This window comes from Panthera uncia, chromosome E1 (genome assembly GCF_023721935.1).
Source record: "Panthera uncia isolate 11264 chromosome E1, Puncia_PCG_1.0, whole genome shotgun sequence".
In the NCBI taxonomy this organism is placed as follows: Eukaryota; Metazoa; Chordata; class Mammalia; order Carnivora; family Felidae; genus Panthera; species Panthera uncia.
The window spans coordinates 49,663,632-49,685,513 of record NC_064814.1 but is presented as its reverse complement, the minus strand read 5'-3'; the positions used below and the strand labels follow the sequence as shown (position 1 = coordinate 49,685,513).

The following is a 21,882-nucleotide window of genomic DNA, read 5'->3' as shown; positions in this document are numbered from 1 at the left end:
AGGACTCGAGGTCACCCGATGTGGGGATTCAAACCCGCTAACCTTGAGATCATGACCTGAGTCAGATGCTTAACCGACTGAGCCACCCAGGCGCCCCCTGCCAGAGGCTTTACGTATGTTACTTGGTTTTATTGCCCTCACCTACTCATGATGGAGGGTCCCTGGCTCCATTTTACAGATGAGGAAACTGAGACCCAGTGATATGAGGTAGCTTGTCCAGGACACGGCGCTGGCTGAGGGATAGAACAAGTCAGGGCAGAGACCGAGGTCCACAACAGTGTTGTATCTGGGTCTGCAAAGGCCTTCAGCTCTGGAACCTGGCAGCTGGCACGTCAGAAGCCTTCCTGTGCCAGTATGCACACCAGACCTTGAGCCCTGCATCTAGGTCCCTGGTAAATTATTTCAGCAGCCAGAGGCCCTGACAGAGGGCTCCTTGCCTCTGAGGTCCATTCCTGCTGGGTGGACAGCAAAGCCCCCCTCACTGGCCCTTGGAATCGATTCCTTCCTTCCTTCCTTCCTTCCTTCCTTCCTTCCTTCCTCTTTCTTTCTTTCTTTCTTTCTTTCTTTCTTTCTCTCTTTCTTTTTTTCAATGTTAATTTATTTTTGAGAAAGAGAGAAAGCAGGGGAGGAGCAGAGAGAGAGGGGGACAGAGAATCCAAAGTGGGCCCCGTGCTGACAGCAGAGATCATGACCTGAGCCAAAGTCAGACACCTAACCGACTCAGGTGCCCGCGGCCAGATCCACGAAGCAAAGATCCTTCCTTTCTTTGCTCTTAAAAATGTCACCACTAAACCTCAGGACTTCAGGACGGCATTCCCTGCACGTTCATCCAGCCTCCAGCCCAACTCACTTCGGATAAACCAGATAAACCAGAGCAATCCCCAAAGAGCTCCCCACCCCCCACTGACACATAGCCACCCCCCCCACACCCATTCCTGAAATTTTTCTTTATTTTTTTTTTTAACAAATTTTTTTAATATTTGTTTTGGAGAGAGAGAGACAGAGCACGAGCAGGGGAGGGGCACAGAGAGAAAGGGAGACACAGAATCTGGAACAGGCTCCAGGCTCCGAGCTGTCAGCAGAGCCTGATGCGGGGCTCGAACCCACGAACCGTGAGATCACGACCCGAGCCGAAGTCAGACACTTAACCGACTGAGCCACCCAGGCGCCCCGAAATTTTTCTTTAAAAACATCTTTATTATAGGTGATTGTTTCTCTTTCACTGTGACTGGGATATAATTAAAAAAAAAATTTTTATGTTTTTATTTATTTTGGAGAGAGAGACTGAGCACTAGTGCGGGAGGGGCAGAGAGAGAGGGAGACACAGAATCCGAAGCAGGCTCCAGGCTCTGAGCTGACAGCAGAGAGCCCGATGCGGGTCTCGAACTCATGAGCCAGAAAGAAGATCGTGACGTGAGCCAAAGTCGGACGCTCAACCAACTGAGCCACCCAGGCGCCCTGTGACTGGGAGATAATTAAGTTATGGCATTGTGTAAGGTTAAGGCGTACCGCCTCACGGCTTGACTTCCAGCCACTGTGAGATTGTTACCACAGTAAGCTGAGTTAATCGCCTCACCTCGTGTAGTTACGGGAGAAAAAAAAGAAAAACCATGTTTTCTTCTTTGCGATGAGAGCTCTTAGGATGTGCGCTCACTCAGCAGCGATGACCACAGTCGTCATGTCGTACGTTCCATTCCTGAAGTCCTGGGCCTTGGTTTCTTCATCTGTAAATTGGGAATAATGATGCGCAGTCTACTTGCCTTATGGGATTTCTAGGCATCACACGGGAAGGTGTTTGGAAAAGTTCAGGACACCCCCCCCCCCACCACCAAAATGGCAGGGAGCAAACCCCTCCTGGGACTCACCCACTAAGCACACATTTCCTATGCCCCAGGGCACTGGCCCCTGGGAACTCAGGCTGGGATCCTCCCTTCTCTGGCCTGTGCATGGGCAGCTTCAAGTGTAGCTCAGGGGACCAGGGGCCGTAGGGTGAGGGCGGCAGAAGTCGGTGGTGCTTGCTTTCCCTGTCCACCTTCAGTGGCCCCCGTGGTCCTCAAAGTGGGCTGGGGGCAGTCCCCCCTCCTCCCCCAGAGTGGGAATGTTACCATTGCCTGGTTCAGGCAACCCACCAAGCTGAGAACAGAAACCGTAGCTCCCACCAGAGGACGACAGAGACTGGGGCGAGGCGCTCGAGGAAAGACACAAGGTTTACCCCTGCTCTTTCACACAGAGAGGGCATAAAGTTTATTCTAACTCTCTAGGGTAGAAACCCATGTTTCTATACTTCTCTAAAGTGATTAACGCTGTTTCAAGCTTCCGCAGGCTTGACTGGTGGGGAATTCACACTTAGTCCTGTTTGGGGAGCCTGCCCTTTCCCTGGGGCTGTGTAAGAATCTCTGGGTCTTACACAGTCCAGAACATTTGGAGTCGGGCCCCTGGGTCCTAATGCACACTGGCCACTGTTCTGGGCCAAGCCCATGGGGTCCGTTGCTGGGAAGGCCAGGGGTGTCTGCAGAGGCCCCCAACTGGGGCTCTCGGTGTGTGGTGACTCCCAAACCCTTGTCCCTCCTCAAGCTTGGGGAAGCTCTGCCCCCACTTGATGCCCTTTCTGTGGGAGCCCCGGTGGGGTTTTCTTCTGGGCACCTGACAGCCTCTCATTCAACTCCACGATTCAGAAGCCCCTCAAGACAAAGGACCACCAAGAAGGAGGAGTAAAAATGACCTCAGGAAGCATGAAAACCTTCGTCCAGAGGTTGGAGAGCTTGAGATAGATACATCCCTGCGCTGGGAAGGCCATCTCTGCAGGGACTTCCCTGGCCCCCTGGGGAAGTTCTGCAGCTGGGAAACCTTGAAGGGAGTGTGTGTGTGTGTGGGGGGGGTGGTCTCCGCCTTTGCCCGGGTGCTGGAGCGGGGCACTGAGCCACCTCCAGAGCAGAGGGCTGTTCTGGGCCTGTTGGATGGGACTCGAGGGGCAGGGCTGAGCCGCTCCTGACCTCTGGGCGTCCTTCACTCTTGCAGGACCTGGGCATGGAGTCAACCTCTCTGGACGACGTTCTGTACCGCTACGCCAGCTTCCGGAACCTGGTGGACCCCATCACACACGACCTCATCATCAGCCTGGCCCGTTACATCCACTGCCCCAAGCCGGTACGGCAGCTGTGGTCTGAGCCCGCCAGATCTGGGGGTGTGAGGCGGGCGCCCTTCTGCCAGAGAACCCAGTGCCCAGGAGGGTTGGTCGATACTGCCTGGGGCCGAGGGGCACGAGCCCCTTGTGCAGACATCAAGCCAGCGGGCCTGATGCCTGCCCTGTCCTAAGGCCCAGCATCCATAGCAGAGATCAGCATGATCAGCAGGGGATTTGTTTGGCTCCTGAGTGTATTAAATCCGAATTCACTGCCAACATGTAAAACTCAGAATATTTCACACGTTCTCCATATTTAGCTACCCTTGAAAAACGGGAAGTTCTGGTAACACGAAGCCCTCATTTCTATAGGACTGGAGCTGAGTAGCGTCCCCTATTACGTGGGGCCAGGGCCACCGCGTAGAGTCACGTAGGTTGTACCTCGCACAACGACACGTAAGAGCAGAGGTGGCAGGGGTGAGGGCAGACAGGAGACCACTCAGATCCGGCCCTGTCTCCGCCACCAGGCCTTAGGCACAGGGACCCTGCTTGCCTCCGGCACGCCTCAGTCCCCACCACTCCCAGCGGTCTCCCTGCCTAAGGCTGAATGTCATTTTCCACCCACCCACTTTGCTCACGTCCACTGGCTTCCGAAGCTGAGAGGGAAAAGCTCCGGGGTCCCCAGCTCCGCAGGCAGGTACTGCTTGGACATTTCCGGATGGGAGGCTCTGCCCCTCTCCCTCTCGGGGTGCGGGGCCGGCTCACCCAGAGCTGCCCTGGCAGGGCCCGGGAGGGCCGGGGTGGGGCAGCCCCACCCTGGAGCTTTTCTCTCCCATCCCTCAATTTCTAGCAGTTTCCAAAAGAAGCACGGAACAGGGGCAGGGAAGCCGGAGCAGGACCCAGGAGTGCCTGAGGGAAGCTCGTGCTTTCAAAGTAGGATCTAGGATAAGAGGGAGGAGGTGATTTTCAGACCCGCAGTCGTCCAGGGGGCTGGGACCTTGCTCTGGAGCTGAGCCTCCATCTGGGCCTTTGTCTAGGGCCTTGACTTTGGCTTCTGGGGCTGTTTGGAGCCAGGACTCCGAGGTGAGGAGTGAGTTCTGAAGGGCTGGGAGCCGGTCGGTGGCAGGCGTGGGGGAGGGTTGGTGGTGGGACACAGCAGAAGGCAGGGATGCTGGGCTCAAATATGTGCCGGTTAGAAAAAGCTGGCAGTGACGGTTGGCAGGCTGGGAGCCTCGGGCCCGGGGAAGAGGGGCGGGTGCCAGGAGCCGCGGGGGGGTGGGGGGGGGGACCGGCTGGGCCTGGAGTCACCTTCACTTCTCATTCAGATTATACCTGGCTCAGCCTGGAGCAGCTGAGACCAGAGTCCGTAGGCCTCGCAGGTGCCAGACCTCTGCCTTTTCTAGAACTTAGATGCCCGCAGGTGAAGGGGTGACACTCAAAGCAGCTCATTGGGAGAGATGTTATTTTCATGCCCATTTTAACGTTGAGGAAGACCAGATTCAGGCAATGAAGTCATCGGATAAAGGTTACACTCCAGATGTGATCTGGACCCCAGTTCCGGGCAGAGTGGGGACCGGCTGTTCAGGATCTCTGCACTGTCCCTCAATGGCCAGCAGCTTCTCTCAGGGCTTGAGTGGGGGCTCGCAGGGTTGCATGGGGGCTGGAGGTGGGGGGCCTGTGCGGGAACAGCCTGAGCACCCGTCCCCCCTCCTCCCTCCCTGCCCGCCCATGCCGGACCTCAGGAGACTGGACGGGGCGGGAAGGAGAGGTGGCCCAAGGGATTCTGTGCTGAGTTCCATCCCTTCCGTCTGGGCGGCGACCACAGGGCCCTGTTATTGTCTTAGCTCAGGCCGCTACAACACGTTACCACTGACCACGTGGCTTATAAAAAACAAAAATGTGTTGCTCACAGTTCTGGAAACCGGAAGCCCAAGATCAGGGTGCCCAGCATGGTCGGGTTCCGATGAGAGCCCTGCTCTGGGTTTGCAGACAGCCACCTTCTTGCTGTGGCCTCACGTGGCAGAAAGAAAACTAGCTAGCTCTCTGGCCTCTTCTTCTTCTTCTTTTTTTTTAAGGTTATTTATTTATTTATTTTGAGAGAGAGAGTGGGGGAGAGACAGAGAGAGGGAGAGAGAGAATCCCAAGCGGGCTCTGGGCTGACAGTGCAGAGTCCGACGTGGAGCTCGGACTCACGAACTGTGAGGTCATGACCTGAGCGGAAACCGAGAGTTGGCGCTTAACCAACTGAGCCGCCCAGGCATCCCTGAACTTCATCTTCCTCCGCTCCAAAGGGGGATAACAACACCGTCTCCCGTGGACCCGTCGGAGAAATGATTCTTGAGAAGGACGCCGTGTGTCTGGCATGGGGGAGCCCCTGTACGCAGAAGCTAAGGTATAATTCAGTCATCGAGCACCAATCATGTGCCAAGCAGGGTGCTCGGGCCCAGCACGTCAGTTGTGGGGCACGGAGGCCGGCAGTGGCCTCAGAGTCTTGGAGAACAAGGGTCTGGCTTCTGATTTCCGGATTTCCGAGAGCCAGCCGGTGGCGTCAGCCCTGTCGGAGGCCCGGGAGCCTGGCGGGTTCCCCTGCCCATATCTAAGGCCATGTGGCAGGAGAAGCCCTTCCGAAGGACTCTTCCGGTTGGGGTGGAGGCCGAGATGGGCGGTCCCGACTCTAGGGCCCCGAGGCTGGTGGTAAGGGCAGCCCCCAGCCCCACCCCCAATACATGACTGCCTTGGGGCTGGCCAGGACCTCCCGTTCTTAGCTCTTTCGCCCAAGTGTGAGCCTTAAGGTTATAGACAGAGATGTCAAGACCGTCAACTATGAGGGGGCGTCTCCCTCAATTGTGAGATGGGACAAAGGAAGCAACACTTCCTGGTCCAGTCTTGGCGGAGCATCCACCAGACAAATAAATAACCCTTCCCACCACTAAGACGACCCCCTTGAATGAGTCCCATCCATTTTCTTGACCTGTGTCCCAGCTGGAGGTGGCCTGGGCCCTGGCAAAGGGGTGGGTCTGTGCCTGTCCCCAGGCGGAAGGGGACGGGCAGAACCCCATCCCGCCCGTGACTGTGTGCTGATTAATCCACAGCCCAGCTTCAGACTCAAAAGTCACCCACCTCTTGGACATTTGTGCCCTGGAGCCCGTGAGTCACCACCCCTCCCCCACTGTGAGCACAGATCACTTAGTGGGAAATTTGAGGCTCTTTCCTTCCCTGGGCCCCAGCTCCAGCCCCTCACATCTATCCCATCGTGTCTGCAGTGGGGTTCCCTGCACGCAGACGCTAAAATGAGGGTGTGTGGACAGCGATCTGTTAAGGAGGTGTCCCAGGGAAGCCAGGCCAGCCCAGGCTCCATCCTGAGGAGGGCAGGTGGCTTTGGCCTGGTCCCTCGAGGACCCCGGGGCTCGAACCATAGAGGGGTTCCCCTGGGACGTAAGCTCCCAGGCACATCTGTCTCACTGGCTCGCCTGGTCCGTCCAGACAGAAGCACAAAATTGGGAAACGTGGATCCAAGGGCGTTTGGGACGGAACAGCCATGTTGCCCGCCACAGCCAGCAAGTTCCAACAGCCCTGATTCCCTAATGGTTGGGGTCTCTCCAAGGCCCTCCTGGTCCCCGCGTCCCCCGTCTCAGGGCTGCTGTCAGAGTCTCCACCTGGACTCTGGGCCTCTGCTCCTGCCTCCTACCCTCTATGCTCTGGGAACAGCCAGAGACTCATCCTCCGCAAGGTACCCTGGATCACACGTGCGCCTCCCTGAGACACCTTCCATTGTGGCGTCGCGTTGTAGGCTGAAACCAAACTCTTTATTTGCCCCTGCCTGCATCTCCTGTGTCATTTATTTCCCTGTCCGCCCCGCTCATTCTGCTCCAGCCACGTGGCCCTCCTGTCTGTGCCCAGAGCATCCAGATCCTTCCTGACCCTTAGGGACCCTGCGGCGGCCTGTGGCCACACCTGCCCTCTCTGGCTGGGCTGCCCTCCCCTCCGTTCAGACTCAGCCCGACTGTGTCCTCTCCAGGGCCACCTTTGACCAGCCTAGCTCGCAGAGTCGTCCCGGCCAGCCTTTGCGCTGTGTGTTGCGTTATTTCACCCGCTGGTCTCCGAAGTTCTCTGGCTTGCTTACGCGTGAGCTAACCTACTGCCCGCCTACTGCCCGCCTTCCCCACCAGAATGTCGATTCCAAACGGGCAAGAGATGGCATCTGTCTCGTGCGCCGTTACTTCTTGCGCCAGGCAGGGCCCCGGGGAGAAGCAGGCCACACGGAAGCCCACAGGGGATGTTGAGACACCCAAAGATGAGCAGCAGCGGGAAGCTGTTACCAGAAAGGGCCGTGGGTGCAAGCCGTGACATGGGAGCCAGAACCCTGCTTCTAGAACCATGCAGTATTTTTGTTTGTCTGTTTATTTATTTATTTATTTATTTATTTATTTTGAGACAGGGACAGAGAGTATCAGTGGTTCTAGATTGGCAGACCCCCTTCCCGGACGGCACATCCCTTGGCTGTTGGCAGGAGCCCCCAGCTCCTTGCCACACGGGCCTCTCCATAGGACCTCTTGAACTTCCTCACATGGTGGCAGCTGGCTTATCGCTGAGCAGGTGATCCGATAAAGAGCAAGGCAGACACCACAATATCTCTTATGACCTAGCCACATTCTGTGGACCGCTCAGGTCGGCCCTGATGCCGTGTGGAAGGAGACTGTGAAAGGGGGCTATTACAGGAGGCCAGGATGGGTGGTGGGGGCCATCTTGGAGGCTGACTACCACACAGGCTGAAACAAGAAGGGAATGAGAAGAGAAGGGCCTTTCCTCCTGTCCTCTGACCTCGCTCCAATCGCTCTCATTAGCTGAACCCGACTGGAAGCCGGGGCAAGAGGGTCAGTGATGCTGTCTATAGGCTCAGCCTTCCAGGCACCGAGAAGAGCAGACAGTGGACTCCAGGAAGGGAGTAAAGAGAAAAGCCAGGAGAACTCGGTATCTAGAGCAGCATCCAGCGAGCGGTAGGAAGGACAGTCGATATCTGATGAATGAATGAATTTGTGAATGAGTGAGGGAAGCCTTGGGGCTGTAGTAGTGGGGGGCTGTGCTGGTTTGGGGCCAGCGGGAGCACACAAAGGTGCCTGGGGCAGCCAGGATGGCAGGTGGGAGTCACCATCTGACAGTAGGGAGGTGGGGCAGTGTCCGTTTGCTGGGACCCCCTCCTGGAGGGGACTGCAGTCGGCCTTAAGCATCTTTCCTGACAAGCCAGTGAGAGTCCGTCAGGTTCTCCCCCAGGGCCCGGGTCAGAGGCAATGGTCAGGATGGAAGAGGCACTGCGGGACCCGCACCCCACCCTGCAGTGCCCCGTCCCCCCTGGCTTGCACCATGTCCCTCTCCTTTCTTCTTCCTTTTCCATGGGTGGGAGGAAGGGCTGCAGAATTGATTCCACAAACCGCCTTTGAGCCTCGGGCGTGGGTTAGGACTGTCGCAAGTAACAGAAGCCCACTCACGCTGCCTCAAGCTAAGAAGAGAATATATGCAGCTGTCTTGTGGGGCCCAAAGACAGCCACGCTTGGAAGGCGGGGCTAGAACTATAGTGCAGGGCAGACATCTCTCCGTCCCGCCTCTCAGCTCACCCCGGCCTCCCTCTCCATTCCCGGGGCTCCGGGTTTACTCCTCGAGGTGGGGGGGGGGGGGGGGGGCGTCCAGCCCGGGGAGGAGACGGGGGTGTGTCCCGTCCCCAGGACACGGCTGGTTGGCTGCGGTCTGCTAGTGCCCGCTTCTGGGCCAATCAGCAGCGGCCCGGGATGGGGTTGCACAAAGGGGCTGCTGGGCCTCACCACTTTGACGAGCAGAGCGGGCCCTGCAGAGCGCGCATTGCTGGGCGCAGGGCGCGCGGACCCCGTTCCTTTGCGGCCCCGGTGTTCAAACTCCTCGGTCGAGGTTGCACAAGGGGCGCGTGGTTGCTCTGTACCGAGAGGGGGCTGTTTCTGGAAACCACGCAGAAACGGCACTTCCTCCTCCTCCTTTGCCGCCTCCCTCTCCTTGCGTCCTCTCCCTTCCCCACCCTCTCCTGACTTCTCCAACTCGGGGCCAGCCCTTGCTTTGTCCTGTTCTCCGCAGGAGGGAGGCCGGGAGGGGCCTTCGAAAATGGACGGAGCTGGGGGAAAATTAGATGGGCTTGCTTAAGGCGGCTTTTGTGGGTGCAAGTGAGAGAAACACCTTGAACCCACCGAAAGCAAAAGGCGTATCCCCGGGAGGGCAGCGCAGAGCGCAGCGCGGGATGGCAGGTCGGGAAGGATGCCAGCCTCAGAGGCGAACTTGGAGTCCCCATTCCATCTTACAAGCTGTGGGGCTGGCCAGTCTATTCCACTTCCGTAAGCCTCAGTTCTCGTCTGTAAAGTGGGGATAATAGCGCCCGTTTCAGGGGATGGTTGCGAGTTAACTGCATTGTGACGAGGTCGTGCATACAATGCAGGGGCGACGCCGACCAGTAGATGCGCAGCAAATGTTGGCTGTTGTGTATGTAGTCCAGACAAACTACATAGTGGAGGGGAGCTCTCACTTCTGGAAGGACACTAGCTCGCGCTGAGTCTCCGATCAGCGGTGAGGTGACCGTATCCATTGTCCTTGGTGAGGAATCGGGCTTGCTCAGTCTCCCAGGTGGGGGAGCGGCCGCGCACGGTCCACGCGTTGCCGCGCCTTGCACGCGGCTTCCCCCTTGTGGCCGTGTCCGCGCACTGCGGCGGCTGCTTTGCCGCCTTTTCCTCTCTTTGTTTCTTCCTTCCAAGGCCCAGCCGCTCAGACCCAGAGGGTGACCCCGGACTTTGGCAACCCTGGGAAGTGGTTGGAGGAGGAGCCCAAGCTGAGGAGCTCGGTTCTCAGCTTTGGTGCAGGTGCCGTGGGTGGGTGGCAATGTTCTTTCCCCGGAGTGGTCCCAGGAGTGAAGCCGGGCGGACCACCCAGTCTCACGCACTTGGTCCGTCTTGTCTTTGAAGCGTTTGAACTGGTGCTTCTCCACCTTGGCGACACAGGGGGAATCACCTGCGGAGCTTTGAAACAAGACCTGCACGCAAGCTGCAGACCCAGGGATTTTTATTTTTTACTTTTATTATTTTTATATTTGAGAGAGAGAGAGAGCACGAGTGAGGGAGGGGCAGAGAGAGAGGGAGACACAGAATCCGAAGCAGGGCCCAGGCTCTGAACTGTCAGCACAGAACCCGACGCGGGGCTCGAACTCACGAACCACGAGGTCATGACCTGAGCCTCTTCTGGCCGAGGCCTCCTCACTGGAGTCCCACAGACTCTTCCCTTTTCCTTGGCGCTCAGGGCTACACTGTGCCTTCTCCATCCCTTTGTGTCCAGTGTGTCCTCCCCCTTAGCTCATTCCATGGCCCGGGGGGGGGGGGCGAGGGGGAGGGTGTCATCAGAGGCTGATGGATGTGATGAATGTGCCTCGAGCCCCAGCCTCGTAATTCCAGGAGCATCTTCCAGGAGATCCTTCACGTGGCTCCAAATGAGCTGGACGCTAACCCCGCCCTGCCTTTCTGTCCCTTCTCCCCGGGAGCCCCTTGCCTTCCACCCAGCTCCCCAGCCCACAGCCCGGACCCGTCCTCATCGCCTCCCAGCCCACACCCTCTCCGCCCCGTGCCAGGTCAGGCAAGCGTGGCGGCCCCCGTCACTTTCAGCCCTTCCCGACACACCCATATGACGAGGTTCAGCAAGAGACTGAGTCTAGGAATCAGAACGTGCAGTCCAGGGGTTTGCACGTGTAATCGCCTGAAGTGACAGGTGACATTTGTTTATCAGAAGACGTGGCCCGTAGGAAGTGAGGTTCTTGGAGAACCAGAGACCAGAGGTGCTGTCTAAACCGACTGCATTCACTCTCGAGCCTGTGTCTCCTGGATCCCCATTCGGACGCCTCGCCTCTTTGGACACCCAGCACCCCCTTTTCCTGCCTCTTCGCTCTCTCGTCTCCCGCCCTCAAGGTCTTCTCTTGCCTTCCCATCAGCCCCAGCCCTGCTCTGTAGGCCTCAGTTTCTTCCTCTTTAATTAATTAATTATATATATTTTTTGAGAGAGAGAGAGAGAGAGAGACAGGGTGCGAGTGGGGGAGAGGCAAAGAGAGAGGAAGACACAGAATCCAAAGCAGGCTCCAGACTCCAGGCTCCCAGCTGCCAGCACAGAGCCCGACGCGGGGCTCGAATCCGTGAACTGCGAGATCACGACCCGAGCCGAAGTCAGACGCTCAACCGACTGAGCCACCTAGGCGCCCCAGTTTCTTCCTCTTCAAAATGGGGATAATGAAAGTGTTTCTGCTCTGGGGTGTTGTGGGGATTCCGTAAAGTCCTAGCATAACGCCCGTGTGCAGTAATCCATGTGACAGATGGTAGTGGCTTGGACCAAGTGGTAGCCGTGGAGGTGGCGACAAGTGACAGGACCCCAGGTTGTCACCTACTCCTGCCCCCGTAATACACCCAACACCTAAACCTTTGCACCCATTTCCTCCTCACTCAGGGATGCCTCGTTTCCTCTCTCCATGCAAAAATCACAAACCCGTATCAGCCCTTAAAAGCCAAACTCGAATCTGAGCCTTGGGTGGAAGTCCTCCTTCTTTACCCGCTCAGGACAACACGGTATTTACCCAGTGGGCTTTCCTGGAGAGTTGCGTGCTGAGCTACAGTCAGAGCACTCTACAAGTTGTAACTGTTTTCATCCTCACAAAGTGCCCCGCGACTCTAGTTTGTTATCCCTTAACAGCCGAGCGACTTCCTGAGGTCACAGAGGAGGTACCAAAACGAGGGGGAAGATCCACTGGTTTTGGCTCTGAGTCTGTGCTCTTAACGACTCAATACACTGCTTCTCCGTTAGAGTGACGATGGTCACAGGCCATCAAGTTGGCCTTTACTGAGCGCCGGCCACTCTGCTGAGCCCTGGTCACAGGTTCATGGTTGAACCTCACCACCCACATGTTGCTCTCCGCACGTGGGTTTGCATCTGAGCCCCAGCACTTGCTGGCTCTCAGCTTTTAGCACTGGGCCACCTGGCAAGAGCCCTCCCTCTTGGCCCTCCCTCCCCCAGGGCTTGGTGACCGTCTGTGGGGTTGACGTCCCTTGGGACAGAGCTGGCGTCTCTCTGGCATCTCTCTGATGCCCCCTGGAACCCAGTGTAAGTTCACTAGGCCCTCCATAACAAAAGACCACTTAAACGGCAGAGATTTATTTTCTCATAGCTCTGATAGCTGGAAGTCCAAGGTCAAGATGTTGGCAAGGTTGATCTCTTGAGTCCTCCCCTTGGCCTAGAGATGGCCATCTTCTCCCTGTGTCCTCACATGGTCTTTTCCTCTGTGCATGTCTGTGTCCCAATCTCTTTTCATGAGGACACCGGTCATACTGGCTTAGGGCCCACCCCCAATGACCGCATTTTACCTTAATTACTCTGCACATACAGCCACATTCTGAGGTACCTGCGATTAGGACCCAGATTTAAGAACTTTGGTCGGGACACAATTCAGGACAGTTATTTCAAACTCCAAACTGCTGACGGGACGGGCCTGCAGTGCCTGGCTCAGTCCGTAGAACATGCGACGCTTGTTCTCGAGGTCGTGAGTTCAAGCCCCACGTTGGGTGTAGAACTTACTTATCAAAAAAAAAAAAAAAAAATGCGGATTGTCCAGATCGATTAGATGAATGAAGTGGGCTGGGAAAAGACTTGGCCTCCTCATTCTTTTATTTTCCCACTTTTGACATTTTTCCCCCGGAGGCACCACAAAAGTATTTCCCTTTCGTCTTTACTATGTGAAAGACCAGTGCGGGACCATCTGTTCACGGCTGCATCCCCGGCTCCTAGGACAAGTGCCTGTCACCTAGAGGGGGTGCTCGGTCAATATTTGTTGGGCAAATGAGTGAGCAGAAAGGCCCTGGACATTGGGGAGAGGCAGAGACCAGGGTGAATACTGGCTAGGGGGTCAGCCAGCACTCAGCTCTGGTCAACGGTCAGATTGTCTGGAATTCAGAGGTCTCTGTAAATCTCGATTTTGCCACGATAGCAACGAATTCACAGAAACGAGAACATGAGGCAGATCCGTTGGCAGCCATTGCCCTCTACTAAGGGGGTCCCACCGTGAGCGGGCAGGACAGGCCTCTGTGAGCAGCCTGGGGGCGTCGTGCTCTTCCAGTGGAGACGGGAAGCTGGAGGTGAGGGCCTGGGCCCCTCTGCCTGTTCCTGCCCCTCAGGGACCCCCTGCCTGTGGTCGTCTCTGCAGGAAGGCGACGCGCTGGGCGCCACGGAGAAGCTGTGCAGGCAGCTGACTTACCACCTCAGCCCCCACTCGCAGTGGAGGCGGCACCGGGGGCTGGTGAAGAGGAAGCCACAGGCCTGGTGAGTCACGGTCACCTGAGGTGGAGCTGCCCTGCCCCCTGCCCAGCCTCCCCTCCCCCTCCAGAGTAGCCCAAAGTGAACCCATGCCAGGCCGGGTGTTACACCACACTCCCTCCCTGGGGGGGTGAAGGGAGGAGCTGAGACCAGAGGGCTGGTCTTGGAAGGTGCCCGAAGGAGGGGAGACTGAAGGAGGGCATTCCACAAGGGCGAGAGCCATGAGGGGAGCTGCAGGCGGGACCCCTGTCTGTGGATGGGGAGCTGGCGAGTGTGGGCCCATTCAGAAGGGGTGGGTGGGGAGGCCGACGGGAGGAGTTTCTAATTCCTGGTGTGCGGAATATGGGTGATGAGGTTTTGGGGTGATGGTGGGGTGGTCCGGAGCAGACGGCCAACAAAGAATTCTTGAAGACGTCTTTGGTGCAAAAAAAGGTGATTTTATTAAAGCACGGGGACAGGACCCACGGGCAGGAAGAGCTGCATTGGGGTCGTGAGGGGTAACTCATTATATACCTCAGGTTGGGAGGGGGTCGGGGATAGAGCAAGTCTCTAAGGAATTTTGGAAGCCAGGTTTCCAGCACCTTGAAGGGCTAGCTGTTGCTAGGGAAAGGCCATTTATTACCGTTTAATAAAACCTCAGCCACGAGACCCTTTAGATGTGTATCAGGGGCCATAAGCTTGGAGTATGATGGCCAGCATGTATCTTGGGGGAGTTGAGATAAAGGAAGTAGACTTACAGGATCCTCGAGGTTGGGACAAGTTAAGCTAAGGTTCTCTTTTGCCCCTAGCAAAGTGTCATCATGGAGGCAGCTGAGCTCCCAGAGGACGGTCACTCTGCCTGTGCCAAGGACTTGTCAATGGGCTGTAGGCAGTAAGGGAGTAATTTTTCATTTGCCTTAGTTTCCCACATCACCATGGCAAGCACTTAAACCCCCTTTCCTTTGTTCTTGGGTAGCCAGGAGTGTCCGAGGAATATCATGTAGATGCCACCTGCAGGGGTGGGGGGGGCGGTGTGCCAGCCTGTATTTTGCCCTCAACTTGCCCCAAGCTCCCTCATCATGGGCACTCCCACTGGATCCCCCCCGGTTCTCCTGGTTGGCTCCTAGGGAGATCCAGACCCCAGCTGTGCCCCTGGCCCACACAGCAATGGGAACCCTCAAGGGGTTTTGGACCTTCTAAAGATTGGGGGGTTCGGGGCAGCTGGGACACAGAACGTGTGGACCGAGACAGGTAGCACCATAGGAAGCCAAGTAAAGGGGAGCCTGGAAGGAAGGCTTTCTGGAGAGAGTGCCCCTGCCTTCCTTGTCAATGACCCCGGGGCAGAGTGGCTTGTGTCCTTTCCCTAGACTGGGTAGGGGCAGGACTGCCCTCCCTCACCCACAAGAACTCTGGTTCCTCTTTCCCTTCTGGACTCCCCCACTCCAAAGCCAGGAGAGGAGCCGGATCCTGGAGGAACAGTGTGAGGCTCTCACGAAGCAAGCCCTCAACTGGGCTGAGGTCAGGGGGACAGACCAGGACAGGAAGACCCGTGGAATCTGGAATGCCATGCGGAGTCTGTGAGCTAGGTCTTTGGGATTGTAAAGCTAGAAATGCGAGCTCTGCTGGAATCCAGGCGCCTCCTCTCCTGTCTCCCCAACACACACGTGTGCTCAGCCCATTCTTCATTTCAACAGCTTCGCTCCCCTCAGGCAGCTTCCCATCACACTTGAGTCTAAACAGGGCCCTCCATGATGGGCCCTCCGCTCCTCTGTGGCCTCTCACCTCTCACTTCCCCTCACCGCAAACAAGGCGGCCTTCCTGCTGGCTCACAGACACCAACTCTTCCCAGCCTCAGGGCCTTTGCATGCACCCACTCTGCTGGAACTTTTACCAGACTCTTCTGATGGCCCACTTCTTTAAATGTCAGCTCAAATTAAGTCCTCAGAGAAGGCTTCCCTGAGCAGCCGGGTCCAGGCTCCTCTCACTTCAATCTCGTTTGTTGTCTGTCCCCCCCCCCCCCCCCCCCCCCGGAGTAGAGTGAAAACAGGGATCTTGTCCATCTCGTCCACTACTGTGACCCCAGTGCCTAGGACAGTGCCTGGAATGTAGTGGGAGCTTAACAAACACTTGCTGAAGGATTGAATGAGGTAGGGGATGTTACTGTCGCCATTTGACTGGCCACGATCACCCAGCTGCTAGGAGCCTTCCAGCTTCAGATCCCAAGAATAGAGACTTCTGTCCAAGCCGCCATCTTTGGGCTGCTGCTATTAACATATGCTCTTGAAACAGGCCGAGCCCCCTCCACCTTCCTCTCCTGCCCACGGTTGGAGCCCTGGGGCTCATGTGGTACCTGGAAATGGGGAGCTCTGGCCACAGAACGAGGAGCAGGAAGAGCGAAGAGTAGCAGATGGGAGAGTGGGAGGGGGTGCAGAGCACTGAGCCTCCAGGAGTCGGCAGCTACCTGCCCCCCAAGCCCAGAGCCCCTGCACCCCACCCCTGCCTGTGGTCCTACAGGGCTCTCCCTAAGGATCCCCCCATCTGGTGGGCAAGATTATCCTGCGAGAGAGGCCTCAGGAGACTTTGTGGCACTCTTGGGGACGCAGGAAGCTCAGTCCAAGTAATGACAGCAGCAAATACTTCTTCATAACTCACATGGACAAGGCATTGTCCTAAATGCTTTGTGCCTATGACCTTATTTCATGAACTCTGTGGTATGCGATTAGCTCCACCTGTTCAGGTGAAACTGAGGCACAGGGTTAGAGGTCACGTGACTAAAGGTCACACGCGTAGGAAGAAAAAAAGAGTGAAGATGCAAAGGCAGGCACTATGGGTGCCCAGAACGTACCCTTAGTCACTGCAGAAACATCTGGGCCTTTCTTTCCCTTGTGGCCCCTCAAGCTCTGGACAGCCGGGCCCAGCCAGGCTGAGATGTGAGGTAGTACCACGGGGACCAGAGGGCCTCGTCTCTCCCATCCCTGGCATTGCAGAGCAGAAGGTGGCCCCATGGTGGCGGCCACTGCTGCCCCCGGGAAAAGGCCCCCTGCTTGAACGTCGCTTGTGCCTTCTCCCCTTCAGCCTCAAGGCTGTCCTGGCTGGGAGCCCTCCGGACAACACCGTGGACCTGTCGGGCATCCCGCTGACCTCGCGGGACCTGGAGCGGGTGACCAGCTACCTGCAGCGCTGCGGGGAACAGGTGGACAGCGTGGAGCTGGGCTTCACCGGCCTCACGGACGACATGGTCCGGCAGCTGCTGCCGGCGCTCAGCGCCCTGCCCCGCCTCGCCACGCTGGCCCTCAACGGCAACCGGCTGACGCGGGCCCTGCTGCGTGACCTCACCGACACCCTCAAGGACCCCAGCAAGTTCCCCAACGTCACGTGGATCGACCTGGGCAACAACGTGGACATCTTCTCGTTGCCCCAGCCCTTCCTGCTCAGCTTGCGCAAGCGATCCCCGAAGCAGGGCCACCTACCCACCATCCTGGAGCTGGGCGAGGGCCAGGGCAGTGGGGAGGAGGCCCGGGATGGGCCAGTGGGCCAGGAGGACCCTGGAGGCGGCCCTCAGGATCCTGCCGAAGACCATGAGGGCAGGGAGAACGTAGGCAGAGTTCAGACATGACACAGACGTAGGGGTCCTCCCCAGGGAATCCTGGTGGAGTAAGATGACTGAGGCAGGCTAAGGGGCCCCACAAGGGGCCTTAGGCTGTCCCCCAAAATTGGCCAGGGCAGCCCCAGCCACGGGAGCCAGACTGTAGCATCTGGAAAGGGGGTTAACACTTTTCTTTGGTCTCCACTGCCCCCTTGCTAATCTCCTCTGCTCCTGAGAAATCATCCTTGGCTCGAGAGGCAGATTTGTGGGAGCAGTCTGGAGATGCGGAAAGCTTGACCTAATGTAAGAACTCACTCCCAGGAACGGAGTGCAGTTGTGGCCCTACATCTAACTTCCTATTTCCTGATAATGTTTTTCCTATTCTGGGAAGCAAACTCCAGCCAGATGCTACCCTGATAGCCCAGATGTGTGCCCCCACTCAAGGAAGGTTGGAATCTTTACCCTCCTACCTGGCTGATGGTGGGGGGTTGGGGCACTGGCTGCCCAGAGACTCCAAGAGCCTAGTCTCCATCCTGACTCAAGTAGGTTCTACCTCCTCCCTGTAAAGCCCTGGGGGCTCTGAGGAACCACTCCCGTCTCCGCCTCCATTTCTGAAGCCCGCACCTCCACCTGGGATTCCAGGGCCCCACCCCAGGCCCAGCCACCCCACACCCTTCAAAAGAGCATCCCAGAATGCCTACAAATACCGGCATGCATAGAGGCCCACCCAGAAACCATAACCCCTGCCCCAAGCCAAAGTCTACCAGCCCTTCACTAGGGTTCAGTGTTGCTAGTATGCAAGCCAGAGTACTGCCCCTTTAAAAGTATCTTAAGGGTCTTTCTCAGAATTTTTCAAAGTCCCCGAAGTAATTCGTGATATGGAGCACACTCCCAAAACCTCCTACGGAGGGCTCCTTAAAAAAACCCAAGACCATGAGATTAAACTTCAAACTCTTGGCCAATCTACTGCCTCCCCAAAAGTAGAGGTTCCCAAGGGGAGGAAGCAAAGGTTTTTTTCACCCTCTCTTCTTACTCAAGGCCTACAAGCCTTCTAGGCACAATAAGCCTAGACCCAAGGCATAGACTTCAAGTCCAGGGAGATTGGAAAACAGCCCTTTTAAGCTGAAAAAAAGCCCATAGATGGTGACCAGACTGCTCAGGCAAACGGCAGACAGCTGGGAAGCACAGCCTGACAGGCCTCCAGCCTCGGTGACAGGCAAGATCCCAACTCAGGAAGGCAGCAAGATGGGGGCTAGGTCAAGAACCAGACTATGGCACCTTGCCTGCCACTGCTCAAAGGTTGGACTAAGCATAGTTTCAGGAGGTGGAGGCTATGCAAAAGGACCTGGCCCAAGGGGAACAGACTGGAATCAAAGGTGTGGATGCCTTAAATGCTTTGGAACTTTCACCCTTAAAGTCTGAAGTTGTTACAGGAGAACAGCTTAGGCCGGACCATACAGATGTTGACAAATGCCAATACCTGGACTGCTCATATCTAACAGCAGTAATCAAACTTTTCTCCAAATACATTTTTAAGAATCAATACTAAAAACCATCCTTTATTGCAGTACTGGTTTATTGTAATTGCATGGAAATGCTAATTTCAGGAAGAAATAAGCTTTAGGCTTAAGAACTCAGACCCTCACCCAACAGAATTCATACAAAATTAAAAAGTGCAGAAAGCTCTTTGGGCAAGGGAGAACTAGAAATATATTTGTAACACTAGAAAACCAACAGTGACCTATCTTAGAAAAACACATTTGTTGGTTCTACTGCTGGTAACGGAACGGGCTCTGAATCTCAGCCTCAGGTAAGTACTGTTTCCACACCAACTACTGAAGTCTAGGTTTTCAGTCCAAGCTGATGGTGGTCACTGGTCCTCGCATGGCTGACCGTTCTCTGGGAAGACAGCCTGCAAAGACACTAAGTATCAGTCTCACTCTCTACTCTGACCAACGGTTATTCATAGCATACACAGATATCTTCAGAAAACCACAGGTTCAACACTACACAATCTGCCGGTAATTCCAGCTATTTTTAGGCGATTTCATCATTTGATATCCCTTTTCTGCGTATCAGTTTACACAAAATTAGCTTATTCATTCTACCACGGAGGGGGAGGGGGCCCTTGTCCAGACAAAAGCTTACCTCTACTTGGGCTGAGCTGTGGCACCACCGGCTTCAACTCCACACTGCTGATCGCTGATTTTCGACAACCCAGCACTCAAAACCTGGGGCAATTCAGGCACCCCTAGACAGGCAGCAGATACCAAAGACAAAACAGGTAGGTCTTATCAGGATAGCCTCAACTACGGCTCCCAAGTTCATCGTAATAGAAGTTCTTGGAAACGTCCTGGAGATGCTTTTTTGTAAATTAAACCACAGAAGTCTAGAAGTCTTAAGTGGCTTCTTTGGATATCGTAACCTCCACTTAAGTCACATCAGTTTTTAAAAATACTTAGTTTTAAAGATAGAGAGCAAGCACGGGCAGGGGAGGGGCAGAAAGAGGGAGACAGAATCTGAAGCAGGCTCTAGGTTCTGACCTGTCAGCACAGAGCCCAATGCAGGGCTGGAACTCATGAACTGCGAGATCATGACCTGAGGCCAAGTCAGGTGTTTAAATGACTGAGCCACCCAGGTGCCCCTAGTCACATCATTTTAAAGATCCCAAACCTAAAGCTGCCATTTTAAAGGACAAGGAAGACAATCTCAACAAATAGGTGATTTGCTCAGGATTATACAGCAGTGAGATAAAAAGGAAACTCCTGGGTTTCCTCTGCACTCAGCTCCACGACCACTATGAACCATAATCAGGATCTCAGAGATGTTGCCAATAAAGGTCAAGGGCTACACTGATACAAGGGATTAGGTTAACCAGATAAAATTCCCACTATCTAACGGGAACTTCACCTAATGTAACAGGAAGGCTCACTCAACCACTAAACTTCTCCAGAGATCAAAACTCACCTCAAGGCAGGCCACTCATCGCTCGAATCCTCAGCTGCTACGATCGCATGCTAACTGGCAACCTGGGTGAATACAGAAAATAAAGGTCACTGCTCAAACCAAGATCCGCCAGGACACCGGCAGCTGGGGAGGACTTGTTGACTGCAGTCAGCCAGGAACTGTTATCGTCAGTTGTCGCTTCTGACGGCACTTCCTATAAGTGATTTCATCAGAGCAGTCAAGCACCTCCCCACTCCCCAGTACCACTCCAGAAACCCGGACACCACCTGGAAACAAGCCGTAATTGGCTCCACAAACAACCAGGCCGTTGGCTGTTCTCAGCAACACATTGTGATGGTGCGGTGTCCAGTGCAGAAACTTTACAACTGTAAACTATCAGCCAATTCCACTGCATTTGAGCAACCAAAACGTTCCAAATTATAGATCCAACCCCGCCCGGACTAGGTCCTACCTTAAGGAAAGATCCTGCTCCCGGCTGGAACATGGAGGGCGACGCGTGTTAAGGGCCAAGTTCTGGCGGTGATGTTCAATCACCCTGTCGAGGTTTCAGCGACTGCGATCAGACAAGCATAAAAACCGTCAGTTGTCGATTCTGCCGGCACTTCCTAATCTCATTATCATCGGGACAGTCGGCCAAGTTCTCCTCGTGGCCCCCATTACCAACCTCACCCGCGAAGCGCGCTCACGTGCAGGCCGACCCACGCTTACCCACTTCTCCGGGGTTGGCGCGCTCCCTACGGCGGGTCCGGGGAGCGGGGGGCCCGGCCTTCGGGGACCTCAGGTTCCTGGGACTGCAGCAGCCCTACGGGATAAACAGGCACGCGGCCCTTGAGCCTCGGTCCCCCGCGGCCCTGCGCGACTCTCCCCCAACCGACGCGCCCGCCACGAAGCCCGAGCCGCCCTCCACTCCCCACATAAGCCTCCCGAAACCTTCTTTGCAGAAACTAGGAAGCTTCTAGCTCATTTGCCTTTGCCGCCAGCTACTAGGCTAAATTACAAAACCCGCTTACCTCCATAGCGACTCCAAGGGAAAGGTCGCTTTAGCTGCGTGCCTTGCCTTAAAGGAGTCGGAATATTCCATTCTGCACAAGAGGGAGGGTAATGCTGGCAAAGACTCACGGGAACTTCCAGCCCATTTAACGGTGCAGACTCCGCCCCACCACCCCAGGCCACCCCCCCTCCTTTAGAGCCCATGGTCTCTTCCATGGCCCCGGATAATGTGACTCGCGGCGCCAGGAGTGCTCCAGGGCGCATGCGTGGGGGCCGAAGCGCGGTAGCAACGAGGCGTTGGGGCCCCAGCCGCTTGTTAGCTGCATGGTTTTGTGCAAATCACTCAGCCACCTTGAGCTTCTGTTGCTCCTCTGGTCATGAAGATACCGGCACCGCAGAGGTTACTCTGAGGATCATATGAGATATCACACCTGAAACAGCAAGCATTCACAAATAGTAGTGCTTCTGATTCTAAGAAGCGCTGCCAGTTTGCTCTCTTCCCGCAGCTATTTCAAAACATCCACGGAGTCTCTCAAAATCCCTTCTTGCTGACAGCTCTCATCACTCTTGAGAATGACCCCTAAGGAGCAAGCAGACGTCTTCTCTGGATCCGTTTCCATCCTTTTTTCTCCTGTGCCTGTTTCCCGATCTCACCAGCAATGTAAACCTCTCCCTCTCCGCAAATGCTTTCCTTTCCGCATTTGCACACCCTTAGGTCTTCCCCACTTAAAAAATACTCAATTCGTACGCGTTTTATAAACACTTAGGACACCAAGGAAGAGCAATTCATTTGGACTGGAGAAAATTGGGAAAGCTATAGCGAGACAACTTGTGAGCTGGTCTTAAGGATTTGGGTGGGGTGGGGGGCTTCCAGCAAGAGCCAAGTGGG

At 55.8% G+C, this 21,882-nt stretch overlaps 1 protein-coding gene, 1 long non-coding RNA gene and 3 other non-coding genes across 6 annotated transcripts in view; 1 reads left to right on the top strand and 4 right to left on the bottom strand.

The window, feature by feature from the left end:
• The window catches only part of LRRC75A (leucine rich repeat containing 75A), a 45,362-nt gene extending 26,764 nt beyond the window's left edge, over positions 1-18,598 (top strand). The window contains exons 2-4 of the mRNA XM_049636899.1: positions 3,019-3,147; positions 13,362-13,477; positions 16,526-18,598. Of these exons, the coding sequence (XP_049492856.1) occupies positions 3,019-3,147; positions 13,362-13,477; positions 16,526-17,066 (786 nt within the window). The 3' untranslated portion in view covers positions 17,067-18,598. The remainder of the gene's footprint in view (positions 1-3,018; positions 3,148-13,361; positions 13,478-16,525) is intronic.
• LOC125926959 (uncharacterized) lies at positions 18,595-21,057 on the bottom strand. 2 transcript variants are annotated; one of them, XR_007459201.1, is made up of 6 exons: positions 21,014-21,057; positions 20,712-20,805; positions 20,455-20,556; positions 20,004-20,065; positions 19,185-19,287; positions 18,595-18,948 (listed from the first exon to the last, which is right to left on the bottom strand). It is a non-coding gene; the product is annotated as an uncharacterized LOC125926959 (long non-coding RNA). The 2 variants fall into 2 exon arrangements; XR_007459200.1 differs by lacking the exons at positions 20,455-20,556; positions 20,712-20,805; positions 21,014-21,057 and having other exon boundaries at positions 20,004-20,439.
• LOC125927746 (small nucleolar RNA SNORD65) lies at positions 19,019-19,092 on the bottom strand. The gene has a single exon (XR_007459433.1). It is a non-coding gene; the product is annotated as a small nucleolar RNA SNORD65 (small nucleolar RNA).
• Positions 20,149-20,219, bottom strand: LOC125927727 (small nucleolar RNA SNORD49). The gene has a single exon (XR_007459414.1). It is a non-coding gene; the product is annotated as a small nucleolar RNA SNORD49 (small nucleolar RNA).
• On the bottom strand, positions 20,561-20,631 carry LOC125927728 (small nucleolar RNA SNORD49). Its single transcript, XR_007459415.1, has one exon. It is a non-coding gene; the product is annotated as a small nucleolar RNA SNORD49 (small nucleolar RNA).
• Positions 21,058-21,882: the final 825 nt, after the last annotated feature.